At 45.4% G+C, this 21,278-nt stretch overlaps 1 protein-coding gene across 1 annotated transcript in view; it reads left to right on the top strand.

Moving 5' to 3' along the window:
* HSPA4L (heat shock protein family A (Hsp70) member 4 like) overlaps positions 1–21,278 on the top strand; it is a 2,148,355-nt gene that overhangs the window by 578,757 nt on the left and 1,548,320 nt on the right. Inside the window, exon 5 of the mRNA XM_044061754.1 lies at positions 6,034–6,133. Coding sequence (XP_043917689.1) covers positions 6,034–6,133 — 100 coding nt within the window. The remainder of the gene's footprint in view (positions 1–6,033; positions 6,134–21,278) is intronic.

The following is a 21,278-nucleotide window of genomic DNA, read 5'->3' as shown; positions in this document are numbered from 1 at the left end:
CTTATGATGTTATAGCCTATTGTTAGAATTTCACTGTCTTTAATTTGGGGCTTTAGCCAGGTTTCAGTTATCACAGCTATATCTGGTGAGTAGGTGGATAGGGTAGTGTGGGACTCACTGGTCTTATTTATTATGCTACGGAGGTTGAGGTTTAACAGGAGTAGATCTGCATTAAAGGCTTTTTGGAAGGAGGTAGGATGTGAGTGAGAAATACATTGAATTGAGGTGGTGGGAATGGGGCACATCAAGGATATTATGTGTTGTGCAAAGCTGTTGTTGGGGCCTTGGTTGGGATGGATCTCAGCTTGGGTTTAATTTGGGTAATGGAGTGAAGGAGAAGATGTTTGTTAGTTGGAGGTATAGGGGTGGTGGGGGTGTAGAATAGTGGGTGTGTAAGTGTTTTGAGAGGAGAGAGGGTGAGTGGTTGAAGAGTTGTGGGCTTATGTTACTGTATGAGTGGCAATGCGAGTGGAGGGTTGAGTGTGGGAGTGTAGGTGATTGGAAGTGTTTGATGTGTAGTGAGTGGAGGGAAGTGGAGTTGTAGGTGAGGTATAGAAAGTGGAGAAGCAAGGTATTGATGAGAATGGTGTATAGGAAGTGCATGGTAGTTGGGAGGTTGGAGGCTGGGAGGGTAATTGGAGAAAGAGGGTGAAGGAGTTGGTAATTAGGTAGTACAGGGCGTTCTGGGAAGGTGGTGAGGATTGGATGGGGTGGGGTGTGGTCAGGCTAGTTATAAACCAAATGAAAATGGGAGTGGCTGGGAATGGAGGTAGTGTAGGGGAGCAGAGTGAGCCCAAGCGCAGCAAGGGCGAATGGAGCGGGTTGACCCAGGGACTGGGCTCAGGGCCCTTCAGAGGCAATCAGCCAGGTAAGGATGGTATTCACAGTTTAGCAAGTGCAGAAGCAGTGGGGGAGTTAAATAGAGCTAGGGAGTGTGTCAGTGTAAGAGATAGACATGCAATTCATAATGCAGATAGTTACTGCAGGCAGGAGGAAGGGAGATGGGGGAGAAGAGTAATAGGAGAGGGATGAAAAGGCTGATAGGGATTAGTCTAAGAAACAGGGAAAAAGCAGCCTGAAACAAGGTTCTAGCAGGAGTGGGTGGGGATGTAAGTTCTAGTAACAGGAGAAATGGAGGCAACCAGAAAATATAGGAACTGAGTTATAGGGAGAGAGCTCTGAGATGGTTATTGGGAGAGCAAGGAACAGAGAGGGGCAGCTAGTGCAGATAAGACCTAGGCTTAATGGGGATGTTGGCGAATGAGGGGTGAGCTTTGTACTGGGAATGTTAGCAGCCTGGCGATAAGGGGCAAATAGCAAGGGCAGGGTTCTCCAGAACAAGTAAAATACTACAGTGTCCACTGGAGAATGTACACTGCCTTAATGGATGCAGACTGAACTGCCCGATTAACTTGAGGTCGGGTTCTTGCTGGAGAGGGAGAGTGCCAGGTAGAGCTTTTGGCTTCGGTTACAAGATCTAAAAGAGGAGAGAAAAAAGGATTAGACAGGGAGCCACAGCAGGACAAACACAAGGTATAATACTATTGTAAAGGCTCTAAATAATTATGGAAGGGAGTTGAGTAACCTAGGAAAAATAACACATAGAGCCCGTGCATATGTGTATGCACTGGGTAACAAAGCTGACTATATTACAGTTCAGTAGTATTAGCATGCAAATAGGTCACATATGCAGTAAATGTAACATTGTAATTGGCAATACTACAGACAATGCAAATAAAACGGGTCTGATTCAGACCCTTTTCAGTTTAGGTAAATCAACTGTGCTATCGCACCATAAAGTAGAACAGTGTTGTAGTTTACAAAAATTAAAAATATATAAATATGAAAAAAAAAAACAGTGCAGACCTGTTTGCGAATAATTAATAGATCGTAGGAATGTCACAAACATGTATTATGTCTAAGGCAGTAGGTAGGTTATAGTGCATTAAAACAATTGGCACAAAAACATGGCAGTAGGATAGATTAATCAGTGCCGATTAGTCTACGTTCAAATATTAGACACTGGGAATGTAGATAAACAGATTATGCACCTTATGCATAAGGTGCATAACTTAACCAGAACTTAGTTAAATGCAAAGCAGCATGGCTAGAAATACCTACACCAGATCTTTAAGATAACAGTGCAGTGGCCACTGTTAACATTCCAGCAAACATTGGCACAGCAGTTATAAGCATTACAATTACATTACACAGTTTCAACGCAGCAGCCGACGTAAGTATCCCCAGAGACAGTGAAGCAACAGCAGATAACTAGAATTGCCTGTACTAGATCTTTAAAATTACGGAGCAACAGCCGATGCAAACATTCCTAGAAACATTGACCCAGCAGTTATAAGCATCATATTATGCTATACAAATTCAAAGCAGTAGCTGATATTAATATCCCCAGAAACAGTGAAGCAACAGCAATATTCACTGATAAAACAGCAGTAGTGTTAAGAACATCATTACCAGAGAAACGGCCCTCAGGTTGCTCGCATCGCTAGAGTGCTAGTATCATCAGTGTGAATGGGGCAGTAGAAAAGAAAGATGGCAGGGGAGATGGCAGCAGGTCTTAAAGCCCACAGTGCATGCTGGGAACAAAGGAAGTGAACGGAATAGTCTAAAGTGGGGAAAAAATATATAGTGTAGGAGGGGAAAGAAAAGGGTACAGAAATGAGCGATTGTTCAGTGATGACCCAGAGACCGAGCTCAGGGCCTTTCAGAGACAATCAGCCAGGTAAGGATGATAGTCACAGTTTAGCAAGTACAGAAGCAGTGGGGGAGTTAATTAGAGCTATGGAGTGTGTCGATGTAAGAGATAGACATGCAATTCACTATGCAGATAGATAGTTACTGAGATAGGAGGAAGGGAGATGGGGGAGAAGAGTAATAGGAGGGGGATGGAAAGGCTGATGGGGACTAGTCTGAGAAACAGGGAGAAAAACAGCTTGAAACAAGGTTCTAGTAGGAGGGGGTGGGGAAGTAAGTTCTAGTAACAGGGGAAATAGAGGCAACCAGGAAATATAGGGACTGAGTTATAGAGATAGCTCTGAGATGGTTAGTGACAGACCAAGGAGCAGAGAGAGGCAGCTGGTGCAGATAAGACCTAGGCTTAATGGGGATGTTGGAGAATGAGGGGTGAGCTTTGTACTGGGAGTGTTAGCAGCCTGGCGTTAAGGGGCATCTAGCAAGGGCAGGGTTCTCCAGAACAAGTAAAATACTACAATGTCCACTGGAGAATGTACACTGCCTTAATGGATGCAGACTGAACTGCCCGATCAACTTGAGGTCAGGTTCTTGCTGGAGAGGGACGGTGTCAGGTAGAGCTTTTGGCTTTGGGTACAAGATACTGCCTTAATGGATGCAGACTGAGCTGCTCGATTAACTTGAGGTCAGGTTCTTGCTGGAGAGGGAGGGTGTCAGGTAGAGCTTTTGGCTTCGGGTACAAGATCGGAGAAATGGCCCTCAGGTTGCTCGCATCACCAGGGTGCTAGTATCACCAGTGTGAGTGGAGCAGTGGAAAAAGGTCACTTAACTGTCTCACCTACTCAGGTTCTACCCCCTTGTATTGGATGAGGTTGTATGATAGCTTTTAAGTGTCCTGATTCTGTGGTCAAGGAAGAGTTGATTGAGACTATTTCCAGTTTTTTGAGTTGATTTCCATGAAGCACTCTGAAATTTTGATTATGTTGACATGAAATTTTAATTTTTTACATGATTACATGATTTTTATGCCTCCAATGCTTGCCAACCAAAAGCCTCCACAGTAAGTCAACTGATTCCTTCCCCGCAGGGAACAGTTGCAAAGACTGTTATTAAAGCAGCTGTCAGGAATTATCTAAGGCCCTTCCACTCATTGGCTAATATGAAGGCTTGGTCTTTCTTCCTCTCTTGTATGCATGTTCTTGCACATATTCCACGAAGGCTGCCAAGCATGTCATAGCAAAGCATTCAGCTCTCTCCATCTCTCCGTCTTTCTCTCACTTTTTGTCTTCATTCAGTGTCAGCATTGCAGCAGACCAGACCACCTCCATCCCCTTGGGTGAACAAACCTGCATTGGACTCTCTCTCCCATCCACCACTGCTAGACTGCTCGATACTCGAGCCACTAATCAGTCTGTTTCTCTGGTTGTTATCAGGGCTACATCGTTTTATGTCATGGACCTGGGGATAAGAGAAATTAATCTGGAAATGTTATGTCTTAGTACCCTTAATGATATTTTTATTTTGTGGGATGGTCACCTGGTTCAAGGGGGCACATTGGTTAAGAATCATATTATGCTATACAAATTCAAAGCAGTAGCTGATATTAATATCCCCAGAAACAGTGAAGCAACAGCAATATTTATTGATACTGTGAGCATGCACTTTCAGGGAGTACTGACATTTTAAAAACTTGAATGTTAACTAAGTAGTAGTCATACTAGTTGGACCCACTTGGTATTTTTCCAAGATTCACATGTCTTGCAAGTATACCTTTAAATAAAGATGGAAGCTAAGATTTATTTATGTATTCGTTTACCGGGAAAGTCCTACTTGGAACAAAGCTAATTTTCAGCGGAGGCCCGGGGAGAAATGCTGCAGATGCATGTCTTTGTGATATGAGAGGAAACCCACACAAACGCAGGGGGGACATGCAGACTCTGCACAGAAGGCACTCCAGCCGAGAATCGAACCGGAAAACCTCTTGTTGTGAGGCGACAATGCTACTGCTGCACCACTGCTCCATGCATAGCCTTGTTCCATAAGTATTCACAAGTAGATGATTAATAGTGGAATACAATAACATTTGACCTCACTGTCTGCCTGCCATTGACTGATGGTCTCATGACATGTTCATAAACTATTGGCATGTGGTTTGGGTAAGTAGTGAGAGTATGAAAGAGCAGAGATAAGAAATCAGAGACTGAGAAATGAATTTGCAGTGTCAGTGTTGCAACAGATGGCGCACTCAGCTTTGGTACTGGAAGACCAAAAGACAGTGGGTTCTTCTACCAAGCAAGGTCATTGGATGGTTAACACTGGAATGCAGAATTAGTGGGGTACTGTATTCCTGAATAGGTCCTCCTTCAGACGAGATGTTAAACCGAGGTCTTATCTGCATCAGTTGGTGATAGTTCTAGTGGATGCAAAAGATTCCACAGCAACTGTTGAAAAGAGTAGAGGGAAGCGGGGGGAAGTCCCTCGATACTCAGGCCAACTTTCCCCCTAGTAGTAAAGATAGTACCTTGGGTGTCCCCTGAAAAGAGGGAACTAGCCTAATAGGATTAAGCTGGTCAACAAAGAGGGGGAAAATAAATAAATAAAGACATTTGTTATATTGGATTATGGCAGCTGACATTTATTTCCCAAGATTCAGTTTAATCTCTGAATCATAGGTACAGGGTACTGTCATCCTCTCGTATGTCAGTGTTATGTTTTCATAGCCTCACTGCCTTCATTTCTAGTATGTATTTATTTGCCAAAGCTTATCTGGTAGTCAGTAGTAATTCTGCCTTCCCTGAAAACTTTCCAAATTATGACAGTGATAGAAAGATGGCAGAAGTAATATGTACAGTCATTTGACTTGTTTGTAGAAATTTTAGCTAATATGTATTGCTAATTATGTTTTTCAGGAAGTGCTAAGTAACGATTGCATGTTCAGAGAAGGTAGCATGCTCTGATGTACTATTAAAATTGAGATGTACATTAGCAGCAAGGATGTTAATGTTGTCCTGCTAAGGCATACACCCAAACTTCTTGATTTTTGGCTTTTTCCTCTATGATCTAATGTATAATGTATTTAGTACCAGGGTGGTTTTATTAAAAGCATTATATACCGTTTCACTGCAGAAAACTGTGTACATCACAAATAATGTTACAGCACCACTTCCGTACACGTCTCATATTTTCATTGCTTGTGATCACAAGAACTTTAGCAAAGTTAGCCATTATGTTCTGTTTTGAACTTCACTTTGGCAAAATCTGCTTATTTCTGTTATTGTGTCATAGATTCTTTCTAGTCTAATCATAATTTTGCTTTCTGGGTAGGTCCCTTGTTTTTTCACTGATGCGGAGAGGAGGTCTGTGTTGAATGCAGCTCAGATTGCAGGTCTCAATTGTCTGAGGCTAATGAATGAAACTACAGCAGGTAAAAACTAGATGAAAATTGTTAATCTACATCATTTTTAATTTTTGTGGAATGTATTTATTTCTTGAACTCATGATATAGTCCATTTGAATATGTTAGTAGTAATATGTGGTAAGATAGAACAACAATCATGCTTTCTTAGCGGATGGTAAATGAAGTGTTCTGTGCATGGAAATGGTTCACAAATACATAAATATTCTCTTTCGCTACCAAGAGTAACATATTCAGTGGCAAATTGCAATGCATGGTGTGGTATGAGTCACAGTATGAGAAAGCAGAGGTTGCTGCTGTTTCCTAAATAAGCTAGGATGCTTTATTTTATTTTAATGTGAAGTTCATTTGAAAAATAATGTTAATTTTAAAGATTGAAAACTGTCGTAATTGCATCAGTAGTAGGTCTTCCTCTTTTGAGATTCCAGTCTTAGCACGGAGTTGCATTTTATAGCTCATCTGCTTCTTGGTGGTGGTCATGGTAATGTATTGTGTCAAAAAATGCTGAGAGAATTTTACTTAAACCTAATTATGCAAATGTGCAATGAGCATAAGCAGTATCACTATCTGATATTTAATATGGAGTATTACTGATTCTCCCAGCTTGTACCTTTGAGATGAACAAACAAGATGAGAAGGCAGAATTTTAATTTCTCTTATGCTAATGTTTCACTGATTTAAGCAGCAGCAACACTGGCAGTAAATTTAGAGGTGAGGAAAGAATGACTAGGAATAGTTCTAAATGCATTCAAATAAAATTAATCAGTGAATAACTGTTAACATGGAGGTTATTGGGTGTTGTCACAGTAGTAAGCCCAAAAGGTGGGATAGACACTAAACAGTGCTCAAGTAACAGTTTTGAGCTTGTCCCATTGCATATTTATTTATTTATTTATTTTACATTTGTTAACCGGGGGTGTCTGACTGAGCCGAAAAGGCCCTTTTTCAGCAGAGGCCCGGGGAGAAAAGCTCCACAAAGAAAAATTACAGACACATTTAGTTATTTAGACATAATCAGTATACACACAAATTACAAGAGACATGTTTTTACAGTGGTATGCGGCACAAACAGTTACAGTGGAGAGAACAATCAAAAAAGATATTAATTTTAAAAATAAAGGTAAGTAATAGATTTGTGGTGTACAGCTGAACATTGGAATGTAGGTAGAAAACATACATAGTACACAGGTACAGTACATACATTGTAGATTAGCCAGTGTTTGTGAGTAAGATTGAAAAACTATTATCAATTGCTCTAGATTTAGTATGCATATGTTATCTGCTTTCACTAGCCTGGGGAGCAATCATGGCACTGCCAACTTTGCTTGAGATGTTGCCTGATGAGGTCTTTAAAGGAGGCTTTGGATGATGTGTTTTGAATGCTAGTAGGGACAGAGTTCCATTTTTTAGCCACGGAACTACTATATAGTGCATCTCCAAAGCTATTGTAGCTGTTGGTGACTTTTAGTAGTAGTTTGCTTGATGATCTAAGAGGCCTTTTGGCTGAGTGATGTTGTACTAGGTTTTGAGGGCAGGACACTTATTGGGGAGGTAATAGATAGAATGACAGAGGCAGAGCTGATTGTAGGTTAGGAGGTTGGGCAGTTCAAGCCAGAGCTGTCTCAAAGCAGTACAGAGATGAGTTCTATATGAGCAATTTGCAGCAAAGCGGGCAATTCTGTTATAGCAAGCTTCCATTTTGCTTAGTTCAGTTTTGTTGAGATTAGTCAGAATAGGAGATGCATACAGTAGGGTGGATAGAAGTTGGGAGCGAGCAATGGCTGATCTTGTGTTGTTGGTAAGAAATGGTTTGATACGGTAGAGTGACCCCAGTTTGGCATGTACTTTTTTAATAGTTAAGTTCAGATGACTATCAAATTTTAGGTGGGAGTCTATGGTTATTCCCAATAGCTTAGCCTGTGCCACTGGAGCAATTGGAGTAGCATTTGTGGAGTAGATAGTGAATTGACTGTTAGTGTTTTTGTTAGAACTGGTTATAATCATAAGCTGAGTTTTCTTTGGATTGAGGATAAGTTGGGCTTTGGTAAGGTAGTTTTCAACGTCAGAGAATGCTAGTTGAGTTGTTTGCAGGAGGGTGGGAATGTTTTGTGCAGCACAGATTAAGGTAGTGTCATCTGCATACTGAATTATAGATGCATGCTGTGTGGAGGTGTGGAGGTCATTTGTGAAGACTGTGAATAGTAGTGGTCCTAAGATAGAACCCTGTGGGACTCCTATAGTTATGGGCAGCTGAGGAGAGAGAATTTTCCCATTTCACAGCTTGGTACCTGTCAGTTAAGTAGCTTTGGAACCAGGTAAGAGTGGAATTAGATAGATGATATTGGTTTAGTTTGTTTAGCAGGATTTGGTGCGAGACTGTGTCAAATGCTTTGGACATATCCAAAAAGAGTTGACACTTGCAGGCCTTCATTTTGAGACGGTTTACTGCATCTGTGAAGCAGAGGAGAGCTGTAGTGGTACTATGGGCAGGTCTGAAACCATGCTGAGTAGGTGACAGGATGTTGCAGTCTAGGAGATAGTTTAGCATCTGGGTATGGATGCATTTTTCTAGGATTTTGGCCAGGGGGGAGAGTAAAGCAATGGGTCTGTAGTTATTAAGTTCAGTGGAGGTCCCGCCTTTATGTATGGGTGTAACATAGGATATTTTCCAGAGTTTAGGCACATAGTTTTCAACAATTGATCTGTTTATGAGAGTGGAGACTGGGATAGCAATAGCATCTGCTGTAAGTTTCAAGAAATAGCTGGGGAGTAGATCGGCTGCTGTTGATGAGGTTTTTAGTTTGGAGAGCATGCCTTTGATTGAAGTGGTGGAAACTGTTTTGAGGGTAAAGGTAGTATTAGAGTTATTTGTGTTGGGGGGGATAGTGAGGAAGGAACTGTCCTGTGATACTAAGGATAGAATTGAGTTCACAAAGTGGGAGTTGAATTGTGTTTCGATGGGAACTTTAGTGTCAGGGTGGTTGGTTTGGGGGTAGCCTTTTGGGTGGATTTTAGTAGCTGGTTTACATTTTGCCAAAATTTTTGTGGGTTGTGTTGGTATTTAGTTTGTAATGTTGTGTAGTAGGATTTTTTGTCCAGCCGAATGCATTTTTTTGCACGGTTGCGTAGTTCTTGGTACTTAGTTAGGGTTTGTGTTTCTTTGTTTTTTTGATAGTGTCTCTGGACTTGAGGATTTGTTTGGTTTCTTTACTGAGCCATGGGTTTGTAGAGGTTCTAACCTTGATTTTGCGCAATGGAGCGACAGTGTCTAGGTGTTGTAGAAATGTTTTGTTGAAATATGCTACAGCCTGGTCAAGTGGGAGGGTTTTTAGAGGGGTCCAGTCACAGTTACACAGTAAAGTGTTGAGGACCTCAGGAGAGAATTTTTTTGTGTTTCTAGTGGATATATAGTTAGTGGTTTTGCATATGCTTGTTCTACTACGTATAAAGTATATTATGTTGTGGTCACTTAAGGTGTCTGGGAGACTGCCTGTGTGAGGGTACAATGTGGGGTTGCTAGTTAGGACCCAGTCAAGGATGGATTCCCTTTTAGATTTTTTATCACACCTAGTTGGAATTTGGACTAGCTGCTGGTAGCCATGGAGATTTATTAGATTACTTGGTGGTTCTGATATACAGGTGAACCAATCTAGGTTGAAGTCCCCCAGAATAAGGGTTTCTTGTGAGTATGTGGAAGAACACCAGGATAAGAAGTCTTCAAGGCTAGCAGGTGTATTACCAGGTGGAATATAGATCACAATTATAGTGATGACCTATAATTCCTAACAAAAAAGTCTGTAAGAAGTGAAACAAAATTAAACTTCCTCACTGTATTACCACATCCAGTACACAGTGCTGTTTCTGTATCCAAGGGATTGTGCTGATTAACTCAGCTTTGCTGCTTGATCTGCTGCCAGCTGCTGCTATACTAATGGAAAGGTAAGGCTGACTGAAATGAATGAATAAAGAAACAGTGCTAAGGCTGACAAGAAAAACTAAATTTTGGAACAAGCCAGATTTGTACATATAATCCTAAATGTGTATTTGTGCAAGCTGATTCTTTTATGTACTGTGCAGAAACAAGTCAGCATTTCTGATCAGTTTTATGCAGGTTTCGTTACACCTGCAGAGTGCATTACAAAATCATAGGGCAAATGCACCTACAATTGTTACACATAGTAATGCCTGGCACTAGGTTAGGAGGACAAACCCAGACCGTGCACTTCAAAGCTCTTTTCTGCCAGTTGCACAATGGGATCCTGATGTTATGTTCATCATTAGAAAGTGCCAGCATTCAGTGCCAAAACAACCACAAACATCAGATGTTATGTGGTCCTATCTCACCTACATTCCTTACTCACTTCTCGGCTCCGACTCGACCAACTTTCTAGCACAAAGTCTCTAATTGGCTGGGCTAACCCGGTAACCCAGGGTGCACCTCCCCCTAGCCCCAGATCTCGTTTGCCGCTCGTAGAGTTAGGACGTGGTCTCGCTTGGCTGTGGCTAAATACCATTTTAAATACCTTTAAAATACTTTTAGTATTTTAGCAGTCTCCTTTTGTCAAAAGCTATTTTCATAGCTATTTTTCATGTGATTAGTTGTTGCGTGAGGTTGAGAGTTTAGTTGTTTGTGGTATCCCTACTGTTTCGCGGGCTAGGCCCGTTTAAGTTAGAGGACCTAGTCCTCTCCTTTGTCCTCCTGGTTGTGATTTGCTGTTGTGTTAGTGGTTAACATTTTGTTTTAGGAAGTGTTTAAGTTAGAGTTTCCATTGTCCTGTCAAGTGTTGGTCTTCCCGCCTTCCCTTAGTGTTTGACTCTGTCGGTTGTGTGTGGCGCAGTTGCTTGCCATGTCGAAAGAACTGAAGGAACATAAACCCTCTGGGTTTAAGAAGTGCACAAAATGTGGCCATAAAATGTCCATCACAGATGGGCACTCTATCTGTGTGTATTGTCTTGGGGCTATTCACTTGCAAGAGTCCTACAGTTTCTGTCATGTGTTTAGCCCTAGGGTACTGCAGGAATGTAAAAACAAACTGATTTTGAAGCGGCTGATCAAGCCCTCATTTGAAGAGGCCTTGGAGTCATCCCCGCCTTCTAGTACCAAGTCTAAGCCTCCTAAGGCCAAGAAGAGATCTCCGGCTCCGTCTGCTTCTTCAGAGCCATCGGAGAAGGTTTGTAAATTGGATAATTCCTCCTCGGCTCCTCCGTCCTCGGGGCCAAAGGAGAAGGTCTCGGAAATGAACACTGCATCCTCTGCTCCATTGCCCTCGGGGCCAAAGGAGAAGGACTCTGATATGGATACTACCTCCTCGGCTCCATTGTCTTCGTGGCCGCAGGAGGTATCTGTTGTACTGGGGTCGACCTCTGCTCCGATATTATTGGAACCTCTTCAGAGCAGGTCACCCAGTGTTAGGCATGAGTCTCCAGTCAGGAGAACTAGATCTCCCTCTGTTTTTTCCAAATCCTCTAGGCTGTCTGATTTGGATGTGGATAGGGTGGTCAGAGGCTCCTACAGTCGCCGGTGTTAGCAAAATTGTTTCCGGCTCCGACCCAGTTGGCTCCAGAGCCAGTTCCCATGCTTGTTTTGATGATTCCTCCGAACACCCATGTGTCGGAGCCGGAGGACCCCACACCGAGTGATGTTCTGGTGTCGGCTCCGATACCCCGGGCGGGTCTATCAGAGCCGGCTTTGGCTCCTACCAGGTCGGCTCCGTCCTCTGGTTTCGGCACTCGGGTTTCCTCAAGTCGGACCCGAGGGGGATGCCTCGGGACTCCTGTTGGTTCTGAGCCTCCCTCTCTGTGCTTCGGCTGGGGGAATCTCGACTCCGATCGTGGCCTCGGAGACTGGTCGGTCCTCTGATCCGGGGGGGACACACACCAGCCTTCGATTCCATGAGGAGCGCCGTGGCCAGGTCGTCAGGTACATCACCTGGTTCAGTCACTCCGTTCCCTTACACCCCGGCTAGAGCCTCTGATGCCCTCCTCTCCATGGACGGCGGAGCCCGAAGGTCTGGGGATACCCCCTTGAGTGGCCCCCTACTTTCTGAGGGCCCCTCAGAGTCGGTGCCTGAGGAGCCTCCCAGTAAGAAGTCGTGAAAGAGGAAGCACATCGACTCCCAGAACGAGTCACTCACTTCCGATACCGACCTCGAGGAATCAGAGGGGTCCCCCAAGTCATCCTCCAATGATGTCTCTTTCTCCGACATCCTGGAGATTTTGAGACAGAGAGGTGACTGGCCCTCCAAGACCCCCTCTGAGTAGGAGTCGGTATTCCTCAAGGCCTTCAGAGCTCAACCCTCTGCCTCCTGGGTGTCTCCACCCTTCGACGAACTCCTAGACTTGATTTGTCGAAGGGTGTGGGAGAACCCTGATTCCGTGGAACCGGTGCCCAGACGTCCAAACAAGTTCTTGTCTGCTCCCCTGGGCAAAGAGTTTCTTACCAAAGGGGTTTCGGTAGATGCCTTGGTGGTGGCGGCAGCCACTCAGCAGGAAGTTGCAGAGGCTTTTTCTTCAGTCCACCCTCCTAACAAGGAGTCCAGGAGTATGGACTGGTATGGGAAGCGTACCCTGTCTTCGGCGACCTTCACCTTACGGTTGTTGAATTATCTCTGTCATTTCACTCGGCTCCAAAGAGATCTCCTGAAGGAGCTAGGAGATACTCTGATGGGTAACATGCCTGAGGCGGTAGCGCAGACTGTTAACGCCCAGTTGTCTACCCTAGGGTCCATTGTCAACTCGTCCATGAGGCTCTTATCTTATGCAGCCGAAGGGGCGAGTAAGGCGTAGCTCTCAGAAGGCAAGCCTGGGTGCGCCTGTGTCATTTTGCGGAGGCCTTTAAGTCTTCCTTCACTGACTCCCCCTTTGATGGGTCCTCTCTCTTCGGACCCAAAGTGAAAGACACTCTTACCAGATGCGAACAGGAGGGAAAGACCCTATGTGCCGTAGGGGCCCGTTTTTCTCTCCCTTCTAGGCCTTATCCCAAGGCTCAAAGAGGGGGGAAAATGTGATTCAAAAAGTCTCAGAGGTCCTTTCCCACGGCTCAAAGTAAGTCCCCCTCCAGAGGCAGAGGGGGGCGGGAATTATTCTGGAAGACGCCGTCTTAGAGGCAGAGGGGGCCTCCGCAACTCATGAGACCGCGATTCCTTTCGCAGCTTTTCCTTCCAGTGTTCCTGAGGTGTTGCCCAACTGTGCTATTCCGGAACCAGTCGGGGGCCGAATTTCGTTGCATCCACAAGCCTGGGAGAGCATCACCCAGGATTGTTGGGTGCTTCGAATAGTTACCGGAGGTTACACTATTCCCTTTGCGTCGACACCCCCTCCAGTCAGAAGGATCCCGGACGTCCCACCCAGTCAACGGGATCAAGCAATACTAGAAGTGGCAAAGCTGCTAGAAAAAGGAGTCACCCAACCAGTCCCCTCAGACCATGTCGAATCAGGAACTTACTCACGACTCTTTTTGGTGCCGAAAAGAACAGGGGACCAGAGACCCATTCTGGATCTCAGTCGACTCAATCGCTACGTTCTGACGTCCATGTTCCGAATGGTCACACTTCAGCCCATTTTTCCACTGCTGGAGAAAGGAGTATGGATGTGCTCCATCGATCTCAAGGATGCCTACTACCACATCAAAATGGAAAAGGCATCCAGGGGTCATTTACGCTTCCGGCTAGGAGCCAGTCACTTCCAGATGTTCATCGTGCATTACAGCTGCAGTAATTACATATGGGTTTTCAGCCGGCAGGCGGTCCCTCGGTCGGCCGAATTCCAAAGTCTTGGTCCGGCGTCGATTGTTGTCGCGTACTCTTCTGACGTCAGGAAGGCTAGAGTATAAAAGACACAGCCGACGCCATCTTCTTCTGTCTTTTTTGCCGCGCGGTGCCTGAAGCAGAAGCAGTTCGCAAGTGCCGGTCGGCCAGCTCCTGAATTACGGAAAAAATTTGGAACCGAAGTCTTCATTAAAGCTAAGTACCCCGTTGGGGAAACTTTTCTTGCCTCAGACCGATGTCAGAAAAAGTTAATAATTGTATTTCTTGTGGGAAGCAAATACCGCATAAGGATTTCCATTCCCTTTGCATACCTTGTTTGGGCCCAGACCACGACGTCTCGGGCTGCCGCTTTTGTGCTACCTTCAATAAACGCACTATCAAGCGTCGGGCGGAGTTCGCCCAACACTACTTTGGTAAAGCGTTTAATTATAAAATGTCGTCGGATACTCTGACTACCGCTATGTCCAGAAAACGCAAAGAAAAGGACCGCCAGTCGAGAACTGCGGTCTCCACCGACACCTGCCTTGAAACAAGCTCCACGTGGGCGGTTCTCAGTGAGACGCCTTTGCAGTCCCTGACTACCGGCGACACTCCCTCGGCGGGTCTTCTGTACCTGAGACCGCTGGTTCTTCGGTCCTTTCCCAAACTACAACCGAAGCCCCTGCTCATGTCGAACCCACCAATGTGGATAGATCTACATCCACCCACGGTGTATTTAGGCCTTCATCTTCTTTCTCCATCAAGGCCTTTACTAAAGCCAAATCAGCCAAGCAACTTTCTAGGCCTGCCTCACAAGGACCAAGACCTGGGCCTACGCCTAAGAAGTACATGCTTAAAATGGCTGAAGACCTGATCACTCTTATCAGAGGCTCCCAGGCCCCTCCGGACAAGAGACCCAGAGTAGAGGAGGATTCTCCTCCTTCTGACCAAGAATCGATTCTATCAGAACATTCTGATGGTGAAGAACACTCTTATTCACCCTTTGAGGATTCGGATGCAGAGCAGTCTATTCCTTCTGTATCCCCCCCTGAGGATTTTTCCTTTGGGGAAACTTTACACTCCTTGAGAGAGCACTTCCATTGGGAAGGCCAAGACTTTTCAGACTCCAAGAAAAGGCTTAGGGAATTCCTCTGGTTACCTCAGCATAGACCTCTGGCTATTCCTCCTGTTTTGGAGGTTTTGGATGATGTATACTCGGAGGCCTGTCTTAATCCTGATTCTTTGCCTCCTGCACCAGTTAAGCCGGATAGGTATTACAGAGTTCCTAATTCTCATCAGTTCCTCTATAAAGGCCATAATGCAGACCCTGAAACTATTTCTCAAGGCCCTAAAGGAATTAAGGCTTCCACGGCCAAGAATCCACTACCTGCGGAAAGGGAATCTAGATCTCTAGAACGGTGGGGAAAGAAGGTTTACACCTCGGCCACCCTTGCCATGAGGGCCTTAAACTGCCAGTTTCATATGATTAAATATCAGCAATTTCTGTTATCACAATTAAAAACCAAAATGTCACAGCCTGAACAACCAGACTTAAAAGAGTTGCAGGATATGATGCATAGTGCTGAACAAGTGGGCAAGCACACCTTACAATGTGGTTATGATGCCCTAGAGGCCTCCAGCAGATCGGCCGCAACCGGAGCAGTCATTCGCAGACATGCATGGTTAAGGGAGCAAAATCTTCCAGACCAGGTGAAAGCAAAAATTCTGGATGCACCGTTACATAAGGATGTTCTTTTTGGTGGTAATGCTGAGGATATTTTACGTAAAATGGAAGAAAAAGCAAAATCTATGCAAACTGTCAAAGCCTTCTTACAGGTTCAGCCACCAAGGTTCAGCAGGAATTGGCCGTCAAAAAACTGGTCCTTTCCAACCACTGACAAAGCCCAAAGAGGCAGATACAGACGCGGAAGGGGCAGAGGACAACCCCAAGGGTCCTACAGAGGCAGACAATGGCAATCACCAACACCAAGAAGTGGTGACGACAGTGCACAGCAGTACAGAAAGCAGACTCAATGACTCCCTCATTTCCATGCCAAGCAAAATTCAACTGGCAGCACCTTTGGGAGGAAAACTGGCACTATTTGCAAACAATTGGCATATTGTCACAACAGACAAATGGATTCTGGACATAATAAACAGAGGCTACAAATTTCATTTTCACACTCTTCCAAAAATGAGAGGCATGCCAAACCTACCACAAAATCAAAGGGTAGAGGCACAACTACAAATCGCAAAGCTCCTAAACATGAGGGCTATACAAAAGGTACCTACGCACCAACAAGCACAAGGTTTTTATTCAAGGCTTTTTCTGGTGCCAAGAAAGGAAGCGACTGGAGACCCATTCTGGACTTATCCATTCTCAACACATTTCTTCTAGTACCAAAATTCAAGATGCTCACATTACAGCAACTCCTTCCCATGCTGGGCAAGGGGTTTTGGCTGGTAACATTGGACCTCAAGGAGGCATACCTGCATGTCCCAATCAGACAAAGTTGCAGAAGATACCTCAGATTTCTTGCAGGTTCAAACCACTACCAATTCTCTGCATTGCCCTTTGGCTTATCTACTGCGCCCAGAGTATTCACCAAGTGCCTGGCATCAGTGATTGCATACTGCAGACTTCAAGGGATACAAATTTACCCTTATCTGGACGACTGCCTGATCCAAGCGGACAGCAAACACGTACTTCTCAAGCATCTGGCATATGTGACACGCTTACTGCTTTCTCTGGGATACACCATCAACAAGGAGAAATCAAAGCTAACACCCTCTCAGAAAATAACCTTCCTGGGTGCCAACTTGGACACAAACACCCAGATGGCTTACCTTACAACAGAAAAACAAGGGCAACTATCTCATTACTTCAAAATGCTAGCAAAAAGTACCAGGCTTACTGCAAGGAAAATCCTGCAGGCTCTGGGATTCATGGCATCTTGCATTCTTCTCATCCCATGTGCAAAGCTGCACATGAGGAAACTTCAATGGTACCTAAAAAATCTATGGTCTCAACACAGTCACAGCTTAGAAGTGGAGATTCCAATAATTCCCTGTCTTCAGAAGGAATTCATATGGTGGGCCCAAGCATGCCAAGTAAACAAAGGCCTCCCATTCTGCAAGCCTCAAGCTACACAAGTCATAACCACAGACGCCTCAGATTACGCCTGTGATGGGCACTATGTGGACAGGTGCATTCAGTGCAGATGGCCCCAAACAGAAAAGCACCTTCACATCAATCAAAAGAAATGCTGGCAGTAATAAATGCAATTTCAGCGTTCAGAGAATTCCTGCATCCAGGACAACTGCTCATAAGAACAGACAACACCACAGTAATGTGGTACATAAACAAACAAGGAGGAACTCATTCATACCCCTTGTGCAGACTAACCATGACTCTTTGGAATCTAGCTCTGGAAAGACAAATGGAACTTCAGGCTCAGTACCTGCCAGGAATGGAAAACACACTGGCAGACACTCTGAGCAGGCATATGACAGACCCTCACGAATGGAAGCTACATCCACACGTATTCATGCAGATTGTTCAAGAATGGGGAAAGCCAGACATAGACCTTTTTGCCTCCCACAACATTCATCAATTAAAAAAGTTTTGCTCAAGGACCTTCCACCCAAAGGCTTGGAAAGTGAACGCCCTTTCATTCACATGGACAACTTGGTCAGTTTATGCATTCCCACCACTACCTCTGCTGCCCAAGGTGCTTTTGAAAGCAAGAACAGACAAGCCGAGGATGATACTGATTGCTCCAGACTGGCCGAGACAACATTGGTATCCACTATTGAGGAGCCTAACACACACTCTTCCGTGGCCCCTGCCTCTAACACCTCTACTGCTGGCCTTGAGAACAATTTCAAAACCCTACACAGTCAGCTGAAAACTCTCAGCCTAGCTGCATGGAAAATTCCTTAACTTCACATCAGTCACTACTCTCCAAAGAAGTGCAGGATGTCATTTTGGAGGCTAGAAGACCATCTACAAGAAAAGCTTACTCCGCAAAATGGAAGCGGTTTTGCTGTTGGAATGAAGAACGAGGACAGGATCCTAGAAAATTAAACCTGCCTCAAATTTTACAGTACCTAACTGAACTCTTGAGCAAGGGACTTTCATTTTCCTCAATCAAGATACATGCCTCAGCAATCTCTGTAGAATTCAATATGGATCCTCCTTTATTCTCACACCCACTCCTACGACAGTTCCTCAGAGGGGCTAAGAACATAAGGCCTCCAAGGAAACAACCAGTGCCAGCTTGGGACCTTAACTATGTACTGGAAAAACTGACATTGCCTCCCTTTGAACCAGCTGCTTCAGCAGAATTACAATATTTGTCCTGGAAAACAGCTTTTCTCCTGGCCATCACTTCAGCCCGTAGGGTATCTGAGTTACAGGCCCTCATGGCGGTGCAGCCATTCCTCATATTCCATCAGGACAGGGTTTCCCTGCGTACTAACCCTTCTTTTATGCCTAAAGTAGTATCTAGGGTAGCCCTAAACCAGGCCATACACCTTCCTACCTTCTACCCTAACCCTCAAAACAAAGGGGAGAGGCTGCTTCATTCTTTAGATATCCATAGGCAGCTACGTTACTACTTGGACAGAACCAAACCATTCAGAAAATCAGATCAACTCCTAGTTTTCTATGCTGTGGGGGGTCAAGGGAAACCTGTAACTAAACAGACCATTTCCAAGTGGATTGGTCACTGCATACGCTTCTGTTATTCCTATCATGGAAAGCTCGTACCTACTGGTATCAGATCACACTCCACTAGGGCCACAGCCACCTCTACAGCCTTCCTCAGAGGAGTGCCTACTAAAGATATCTTGGAGGCAGCCACTTGGAGTTCGGTACATACCTTCACAAAGCACTACCATCTGCCTTTATACTCCAGAACAAGAGCAGGCTTTGCCACTGCAGTTTTGCAGGGCATTCTAGCTCAACCCAGTTCCATATAGTACCTACCACCCTATACATAGCTTTGGGATTCTACCCATATGTAATTACTGCAGCTGTAATGCACGATGAACATAGTACAGTTTTGTACCTACCATAAATGTAGATGTTCGAGGGCTATTACAGCTGCAGTACAGGTTTCCCACCCTCCTTCCCCTCTTGGTAAGACCTTGGGGTTTGAATAACTATTCCTACCTGCTGACTGGGTTATCCTGCTATGTTTTATTTGCTTACTTTTATGTATTACACTAATTTATGTATTGCCTTCCTTTTGGGGGCACCTGACATCTGGGGCAAGAAAGACTGAAGAAGATGGCGTCGGCTGTGTCTTTTATACTCTAGCCTTCCTGACGTCAGAAGAGTACGCGACAACAATCGACGCCGGACCAAGACTTTGGAATTCGGCCGACCGAGGGACCGCCTGCCGGCTGAAAACCCATATGTAATTACTGCAGCTGTAATAGCCCTCGAACATCTACATTTATGGTAGGTACAAAACTGTACTTTTCGTGCCCTACCCTTTGGTCTCACCACAGCCCCCAGGGTGTTTACCAAGTGCTTGGCAGTGGTGACGGCTCACCTGAGACGTCTAGGATTCCAGGTGTTTCCGTATCTGGACGACTGGCTTCTCACCGCCCCCATCAGGCATCTGCTCATTCAAGCCAGGGAGACGACCATCTCACTTTGCCAACGTTTAGGAATTACTTTGAACTGGGAAAAGTCTGCCTTGCAGCCCTCACAGCGTGTTGTTTTTATAGGTGCAGAGCTAGACCCTATTCAAATGCGCGCCTTTCAGCCACAGGACAGGATAAGTGTGTTGCAGTCTCAGATCCACACACTGTTGCCCCTCAGGAAAGTTCAGGCCAGGTTAGTTCTTCAGCTCTTGGGATCCATGGCCTCCACCATCATGCTGGTACCCCTGGCCAGATTACACATGCGGATACTACAGTGGCTCCTGTCGGTTCAGTGGTCCTTTCAAAAGCTTCCTCTTTCCCACTTGATACTTCTCACGGAGCGATGCAAACAGGACTTCCTCTGGTGGCTGCACTCCTCCAATCTGGACAGAGGGAGGAGCTTGGTTCCTATGTCTCCAGTGGCCACGGTGACCACGGACGCCTCCCAGATGGGGTGGGGGGGCATTATCTAGGCAGGACGGTCCAAGGCACCCAAGACCATGAGGTACACTTGCACATCAATGTCCTGGAAATGAGAGCGGTGTTTCTGGCGTTACGAGCACTGCAGGACTTTCTACCTCTGGGAACGATTGCAGTTCACTCGGACAACATGTCCGTGGTGTGTTACCTGAACAAGCAGGGGGGAACCAAATCTTACCCCTCTGCAGAGAGACCATGTGAGTGTGGCAGTGGGCAGTGTCTTCCCAACGGTTTCTAGTGGCAACGCACATTCCGGGGAGGTCCAACTTGATAGCAGACAGGCTAAGCAGAGCTATTCTGATGCCTCACGAGTGGTCCCTGAACAACCGAGTGGCGGTTCAGATCTTCAAAAAGTGGGGTCAGCCGTGCTGCAATCTCTTCGCCAGCCCCCTCAATGCCAAATGCAGCGAGTACTTCACTCTGATCCCCCCACAGGGGGAATCACCCAGGGATGCTCTAGCTCATGATTGGCCCCCCAGTCTGGTCTACGCTTTCCCTCCGTTTCCTCTGTTGCCAAGAGTGATACAGAAAGCCATATCCGTGGGAAGCAGGATGATTCTTATTGCTCCACACTGGCCTCGACAAGTATGGTTTCCCTTTCTTCAATGGTACGCACTGGACGGTCCGTGGACTCTGGACCCAGTGCCGGACCTCCTGATTCACATGTCAGGACAACTTCATCCATCCCTGCGAACCCTCAGGTTGACATCCTGGCTGTTCCAGTTCCATCCCTAGTCGGGCTACATTCCTTTTCTCCTGAAGTGGTGCACATTTTGTCTTCTTCTCATAAGTCTTCCACCAGGAAAATTTATTCCAGCAAATGGAGGAGATTCTCCATTTGGGCTCAGGCACAAGGGTTGGATCCCTTCACAGCCCCTATTCTGTCGGTCTTGGATTTTTTAGCCATGTTGTTCTGTCAGGGCTCCACGCCCGCTACCATTAAAGTACAGTTGGCCGCAATTTCCAATTTTCACACATCTTATGAGCCCTCTCTTATGGGCCATAAGCTCTGTAAAGCTTTTCTAAAAGGTGCTTGGTTACTTCGTCCCCCAGTTTCTGAGCCTGTACTGCCATGGGACCTGAACCTTGTGCTACAAGCTATTACGTCACCACCCTTTGAACCAGCTGCCACTTGCGACTTGAAATTTTTATCTTGGAAGACGGCTTTTCTGATGGCCATTACATCGGCCAGGAGGGTATCAGAACTTCATGCCTTGTCCATTAAACCTCCATATTTGGTCTTTCACAAGGACAGAGTCTCTCTCAGGCTTAAC

Source organism: Protopterus annectens, chromosome 2.part0 (assembly GCF_019279795.1).
Source record: "Protopterus annectens isolate FY-2018-M chromosome 2.part0, PAN1.0, whole genome shotgun sequence".
In the NCBI taxonomy this organism is placed as follows: Eukaryota; Metazoa; Chordata; order Ceratodontiformes; family Protopteridae; genus Protopterus; species Protopterus annectens.
Note: the sequence above shows the minus strand (reverse complement) of the source record. Positions and strands in the feature narration are given on the sequence as shown.